The 6,985-nt window shown below is 59.8% G+C and overlaps 1 protein-coding gene across 1 annotated transcript in view; it reads left to right on the forward strand.

The window, feature by feature from the left end:
- The window catches only part of ETH_00011840 (uncharacterized protein), a gene marked incomplete at both ends in the record, with an annotated part of 10,091 nt that extends 3,618 nt beyond the window's left edge, over positions 1-6,473 (forward strand). The window contains 6 exons of the mRNA XM_013376579.1: positions 6-2,919; positions 3,127-3,553; positions 3,675-3,860; positions 4,197-5,066; positions 5,305-5,376; positions 5,574-6,473. Of these exons, the coding sequence (XP_013232033.1) occupies positions 6-2,919; positions 3,127-3,553; positions 3,675-3,860; positions 4,197-5,066; positions 5,305-5,376; positions 5,574-6,473 (5,369 nt within the window). The remainder of the gene's footprint in view (positions 1-5; positions 2,920-3,126; positions 3,554-3,674; positions 3,861-4,196; positions 5,067-5,304; positions 5,377-5,573) is intronic.
- Between the last annotated feature and the right edge of the window lie 512 nt (positions 6,474-6,985).

A 6,985-nucleotide genomic window follows, 5' to 3' on the forward strand; every position in this document is an offset into this window, starting at 1 on the left:
CTCAGCAGCTACACCGGCAGCAGCAGCAGCAGCTGGAGCAGCACCAGCAGCAGCAGCAGCAGAGGGAGGCCCTGATGCAGAAGAAAGGGCAGTGGTGCTGCTGGACTGGGGCTTTGCTCAGGGATGGGCAGCTGTGCGGCGCCGCAAGGCGCCTGCTGCTGCTGCAGCAGCAGCAGCAGCAGCAGAAAGAGCAGCAAGGCTGACTGAAGAGCGGCAAATGGTGGATGTTTACGCAGCAGCAGCAGCAACAGCAAGAGACGCGCATGCAATGCATGCAGTCATCAGGGCTTACGACTCGTTGCTGCGCAGAGAAGAGGCTAAGTTGCAGCAGCAGCAGCAGCAGCAGCAGCACGGGGAAGAAGACGCGGCAGAGGCAGCGCCTGCTGCTGCTGCTGCAGCAGCAGCAGCAGACGAGATGGAAGTTGAAATTGAGTCTATAGAGCTCCTCAGCAAACAAACCGCAGCTTTTCTGAGGCGCAGAGTTGCTGCCTTCCGCCCAGACCCCGGAGACAGCAGCAGCAGCAGCGTCAGCAGCAGTAGCACCAGCAGCAGCAGCAGCAGCAGTAACAGCAGTAGGAGTGGCAGCCGAAGCCCCAGGGTGTATGTAGACTTCATGGAGTTAAAAACTGTGGAGGATCTGCTTGCTACTGATGGCCAGGAGCAGCAGCATCAGCAGCAGCAGCAGCAAGAGCAGCAGCAGCAGCAGAAGCAGAAAGAGGAGGAGGGTCCCGCCCAGAAGCCAAGCACTGCAACAGAGCCGTCCTCGCTCTCGCTGCCAGCCTCTTCAGCAGCAGCAGCAGCAGCTTCGCCACCTGGCCCGCTGTCTACGGCAGCAGCAGCAGCAGCAGGATCTGCTGCTGCTGCTGCACCTGCATGCACTTCTGCGGTAGCTAGCTCCCCCCGCGTGGCTGGAGGTGCTTTGCTGCCTGCTGCTTCTTCCTTTGGCGGCTCGCGAAGCAGCGCGAGTCTTAGCAGCAGCAGCAGCAGCAGCAAGGCACTAGCAGCAGCAGCAGCAGCAGCAGGAGGGATGCTGCTGCCTGTTGCTGCTGCTGCAGGCGGTGTCGGCGTTGCTTCTGCTGCGGGCAGCAGGGACACAGTGCAGCTGGCAGGTCTGCTGCTGCTGTCTCCGGAGGTTGCTGTTGCTGCAGCAACAGCAGCAGCTGCTGCAGGTGCGGAGGGCGCAGCAGCAGCAACAGCAGCCGGCTCGGGAGCAGCAGCAACAGCAATGCTGCAGCGGCTGCTGCCTCCCGCCGGCAGCAGCGTAGATCTCGTAGCAGCAAACCACGCAGCAACAGCGTGTGGGGCGCTGCTGCTGCAGCAGCAGCTATCTCTGCACCGCGCGCTGCTGCTGGACCGCCTGGAGCAGCAGCAGCTGCTGCTGCCCCCCCGCATCTCCGAATCCCCAGCAGCAGAGCTGCTGCTGCTGCGCCGCTATTTTGCTGTTGCTCGCTGGGGCTCTCTTGTCAGCTGCATGCGCCGCGGCCACAGAGACCTTTGCAGCCTTTACTGCAGCGGCGAGTGTTCTCCCAGCAAGCCCTGCAGCAGCAGCAGCAGCAGCAGCAACGGCAGCGGCGGGGAGGGAGCAGCAGCAGCAGCCAGCAACGCAGGAAGAGCTGCTGGCAGCATCAAGCGCGTCGGCCAGAGACCCTCTGCTGCAGGTGCTGCTGCTGCAGGCGGCTCCAAAGCAGCAGCAGCAGCAGCAGCAGCAGCAGAGAGCAGACAGTGGGGCGGCTCTGGTGCCTTCGGGAACGACAGCAGCAACCGCAGCAGCGAACCCAAGCGCAAAAGCAGCAGCAGCAGCAGCAGCAGCAGCAGCAGCAGCAGCAGCAGCAGCGGCGACGGGGGGGGTGATGGCGAGGGTTTGGGAGACAGCGGGGGCTTCTGCTGCGTCTGCTGGTGCTGCAGCAGCAGCCCAGTGAATCGTTTGCTGCGCTGCAGCTGCTGCCAGGTGTCTGTACACCGGCACTGCTACTGCGCAATCCCGTACAGCTTGAGCGGCTCCCGGGGCGCGGCCGCTGCTGCTGCTGCTGCTGCTGCTGCTGCTGCTGCTGCTGCGCCAAGCGGCGAGGGCTGGCTCTGCATGCGCTGCGACTGGGAAAAGAGACTTGTGGGGCTGCAGCAGCAGCGCAGCAGCTTCAGCTTATCAACAGCAGTTTGCTGCGTCTGCGGCAGGAAGGGGGGGGCTTTCAAAAGGGCCCTCTCGCTGCGCCGCAGTCAGCTCCAGCAGCAGCAGCAGCCGCCGCAGCAGCAGCAGCAGCAGGGGTTTTGGGACGCGGAAGAAGCAGCAAAAAGCGACAGTGTTGAAATGCTGCACCTGCAGTGCGCGCTGTGGCTGCTGCCAGCAGCGAGGTGTCTAGACACCTTGCGGCTGGAGCCCTGGTGCTTGGCGGGGGTGCCTTCTGCAGCAGCAGCAGCAGCAGCAACGCAGCAGCAGCAGCAGCAGCAGCAGCAGCAGAGGCAGGAGGTGCGCTGGCTGCAGCAGGGCTTTGTCTGCTGGTCGGGGGCCCCTGCTGCTATTTGCTGCGTCTGCCGTGTTGACGTAGGAGTTGTCAAGCGCTGCAGCAGCAGCAGCAGCAGCAGCAGCTGCTGCTGCAACAAATTCGTTCATCCGTACTGCGCCTGGCTGAATGGCTTCTACGTCCGCGTGTGCTGCAGCCAGAGGCCCTTTGCTGCAGCAGACTCCACCCAGCAGCAGCAGCAGCAACAGCAGCAGCAGCAGCAGCAGAGGGTCATCGATCTCGATGAGGAGGTCCCAGTCCAGGCCCCAGAGGGAGAAGGCACAGAAGCCAAACACAGCAGCAGCAGCAGCAGCAGCAGCAGCAGCAGCAGCAGGATAGGCCTCACAGAGGACCCCTTGCTGCAGCAGCTGCTCATCGAAGTTTTCTGCCCGCAGCACACCCCGGCCTTCGCAGCCCACAGGTGTGTTTTTAATTAATTAAATTAATTAAAATAAATAAACAAATAAATAAATTTAATTAATTAATCAAATAGATAAATTAATTTGTTTCATTTTATTCACTCCCTTCATTTGTCTCTTGTTGCTTTTCTTGTCTTCTTTCCCTCCTTTTTTTCCCCGTCTTGTGACTCCTGGTGCTGCTGTTGCTGCTGCTGCTGCTGTTGCTGCAGGCAGCAGGCGGAGCAGCAGCAAATCCGCCTCGAGAGGGCCTCGCTTTCGGGGGGTTTGACTTTGTCGCGGCCGCCCTATGGTGCTGCTGCTGCAGAGCAGCCTGCTGCTGCTGCTGCTGCTGCGACAGAGAAAACAGCTGCAGCTAGCAGCACCAAGCGCAGCGGCGGCAGCAGCAGCAGCAAGAACAAAACCGCAGGCAGCAGCAGCAACAACAGCAGCCTCAGGCAGCGCACGGTGGACGCCGAAGCAGCAGCAACAGAAGCAGCAGCAGCAGCAGCAGCAGCTCCCCAGCCTGCAGCAACAGCAGCGCCCCCCGCAGCAGCACCAAAGGAAACACCAGCTGTAGCAGCAGCAGCAGCAGCACGCGAAGACACCCCAATGGCAGAGGACATTTACGCAGACGATCTGTGCGCTGTCTGCATGCGCGTAAGCTGCTGCTGCTGCTGCTGCTGCTGCTGCTGGTGTCGCTGCGCCTTGTTGCTGCTGCAGCCGCTCCCGCTAAACTTGTAGCTGCCTGTGCTGCTGCTGCTGCTGCTGCTGCGTTTAGGAGGCTGCTGCGGGTGCGTCTTTGGAGCGGTGTGTGGGGTGTGGGGTGTCTGTACACCTCGACTGCTACGGGGGATTCGTCCTGGGATCCAATTCGGGAGGAGACGATCCCAACGATCCCAACGATCCCAGAGATCCCAGGCGCTTTCTTTGCGACCCCTGTTTGTGGGGCATCAACCCCAAACAAGTAACCTCCCCAAACCCTAAACCCTAAACCCTAAACCCTACCGACGCCCTAGCCCCTAGACCTTTTCTCCTCCATGCTGCTGCAGTCGAACTCAGTAGTCTCTCCTAGGGCCCGATTTGCTTTAAGGTTTAGGGTCTAGGGTCTAGGGTTTAGGGTTTAAGGTTTAGGGTTTAGCGCGTCGAGTGCAGCGTGAAGGATTTGCAGCTGAAGGCTAGCTTTGTCGTGTCAATAACACAGGCTTTAGAGTTTAGGATTTAGGGTTTAGGGTTTAGGATGTAGGGTTTAGGGTTTAGGGTTTAGGGTTTAGGGTTTAGGGTTTAGGGTTTGGGTGCGCAGGTGGGTTGCCTGCTGTGCCCGCGGCGGGGCGGGGCCTTCAAGACGGCGCAGCCATTTGCTGCTAGTGCTGCTTTTTGGCGGGGGGCCCACGGCTTCCGCCAGCAGCAGCAGCAGCAGCAGCAGCAGCAGCAGCAGCAGCGGGTGGGGGGCAGCTACAGCCCCTCTTTCGTGCATGCGTTTTGCGCCTTTGTGTCTCCTTCCCCCCCAGTGAAGGTTGTCTGTACACCTGAGCTTTCTCCAGTGTGGGGTTGTGATCTTCTTGCTGCTGCTTTGGGGCTTCTCGAGGCCCACGAAGCAGCAGCAGCAGCAGCAGCAGCGGGAGCAGCAGCAGCGGGAGCAGCAGCAGCGGGAGCAGCAGCAGCGGGAGCAGCAGCAGCGGGAGCAGCAGCAGCGGGAGCGGCAGCAGCGGGGGCGGGGGCGTCGGCGGGAGATCCAGCGCTCGCGCTCAGCATGCGCAGCAGCAGCAGCAGCAGCAGCAGCAGCAAAAATGTGTGCAGCGTGTGCGGGAGACGGGGGGGGCTGATGTACCGCTGCTGCTGCCGCTTGCTGCTGCCGGCAGCAGCAGCAGGAGCAGGAGCAGCAGCAGCAGCGTCCGCAACAGCAGCAGCAGCGGCAGCAGAAAGCTGGGTGCGGCAGCTAGCCACTTTGGCTGGCTCAGCAGCAGCAGCAGCAGAACTTACCGAAGACATTCCTGCTGTTTCCCGAGATGCAGCAGCAGCAGCACGCAGCAGCAGCTACTGCAGCAAACGCATGCATCCTCTTTGCGCTCTTCTGTGTGGGGCCCGCTTCTGCTTCAGCAGCTGCGCAGTTGATGCAGCAGCAGCAGCAGCAGCAGCAGCTCCAGCGCAGCCTCTGCTCTTCTGTCCCGAGGTGCTGCTGCTGCTGCTGTTGCTGCTGCTGTTACTCACCTTGCTTCTGTTGCTGCTACTCACCTTGTTGCTGCTACTGCTGCTATTTTTGTTTCTGCCGCTGCTGCTGCGGAGGCTGTTGCTGCTGCTGCTGCTGCTTGTCTGCTTCCCTAAAAGTGAAGTTATTTTAAAATTGAATTTAATTAAATAATTAATTTAATTATTTCATAATTAATTCTTTTTTATTTTTTTGTTTGCAGCACTCGAGGATTTTAGACGAAATAAGCCCACAGGAGCAGCAAGTGCTCTACGTGCACCGTCAGCTGCAGCAGGTGCCTTGCTGCTGCTGCTGCTGCTGTTGCTGCTGCTGCTGTTGCTGTTGTTTTGCTTTTGCTGTTGCTGCTGCCGTTTCTGCTTGTGCTGCTGCATGAGTTCTTGCGCTTGGATTCATATGGGATCTGGTGTTGCAGCTGCTGTGGTGCTACAGCTCATTGCTTTTGCTGCTGCTGCTGCTGTTTTCTTGCTGCAGCGGCTGCTGCTGATCAAGGAAAGGCAGAAGATTGAGACTTCGAAGCTGCATCTGCTGCAGCAAGCGCAGCGCCTTAGCGCGCAGCTGGAGGGACAACCTGCTGCTGCTACTGCTGCTGCTGCTGCTGCTGCTGCTGCAGATGGACAGAAGCAGCAAGCGCAGCTCATGCAGCAGCTGCTGCGGCGTTTTGCAGGCCAAGAAGAGCCACAGAATTTACCGCAGATGCTGCTGCTGCCGCAGCAGCAGCAGCAGCGGAGCTTGGCTAATGGGGCGGACCAGCAGCAGCAGCTGCTGCTGCAACGCATGCTGGCGCTGCCCGGGATGCAGCAGCAGCAACACATACTGCTGCAGCAGCAACAGATGCTAATGCAACAGCAGCAACTCGCTCTGTCGCACAGTATGGACCAGCATATGCAGCAGCAGCAGCAGCTGCTGCAGTACGCAGTGAAACCCCAGCAGCAGCAGCAGCAGCAGAAGGTAGTTCGTGCTAAACCCAAGAAAGACCCAAGACGGCCTCCCCGGAAACTAGTGAAGGAAGCTCCCAAGCAGGAGCAGCAGCAGCAGCAAGAGCAGCAGCAACAGCAGTTGCTGCTGCAGCAGCAGCTGCAGCAGCAGCAACAGCAGCAGCAGCAGCAGCAACAGCAGCAGCAGCAGCAGCAACAGCAGCAGCAACAGCAGCAGCAGCAGCAACCCCTGCTGGCGGAGCAGCCACAGGAAGGGACGCAAGAAATAGAGCAGCAGCGCCAGTGTACAGACACCCCGCCAGAGTCAGAGATGCCCCATGAACAGCAGCAGCAGCAGCAACAGCAGCAGCAGCAGCAGCAGCAGCAGCAGCTAAGCAGTCCTTCTTCAGCCGCTGCGCCTTCTGTGCAGCTTGATGATGCCCCCGTGGGCATGTAAGGGATAATTGCTGCAGCAGCAGCTGTTGCAGCAACTGCTGCAGCAGCTGTTGCAGCAGTTGCAGTAGCAGCTGCAGCAGCAAGAGGCTGTTAAAGCCCCTGAATCGTTTCTTGTGGGAGCAGCAGCAGCTGCTGCAGCAACGCGCTGCAGAAGTTTGTTGCAGGACCACGCAGGCCTCGAGTTGCTGCTGCAGAACTGCAGCAGCAGCACCGGCAGCAGCAGCAGCTTGTGCAGCTAGCGGCCGCCGGGGAGGCTAGTGAGGCAGCTTGGTACGCGGCAGCTAGCTAGGCAGCTAGCTAAGCAGCTAGCTCTGCAGCTAGCTAAGCAGCTACCTAGCTGGCTAGTTAAGCAGCTAGCTGCCTAGCCAAGCAGCTAGCTGAGTAGCTAGCTAGGCAGCTAGCTAAGCAGCTAGCTAGGCGGCTAGCTAAGGAGCTAGCTAGCTGGTTAGTTAAGCAGCTAGCTAGCTGGCTAGCCAAGCAGCTAGCTGCCGCCAAGGCGAAAGACAGCTTTAT

The sequence above is a fragment of the Eimeria tenella genome, genomic scaffold, assembly GCF_000499545.2.
Source record: "Eimeria tenella Houghton genomic scaffold, Eth_scaff37, whole genome shotgun sequence".
Taxonomy (NCBI): Eukaryota; Apicomplexa; class Conoidasida; order Eucoccidiorida; family Eimeriidae; genus Eimeria; species Eimeria tenella.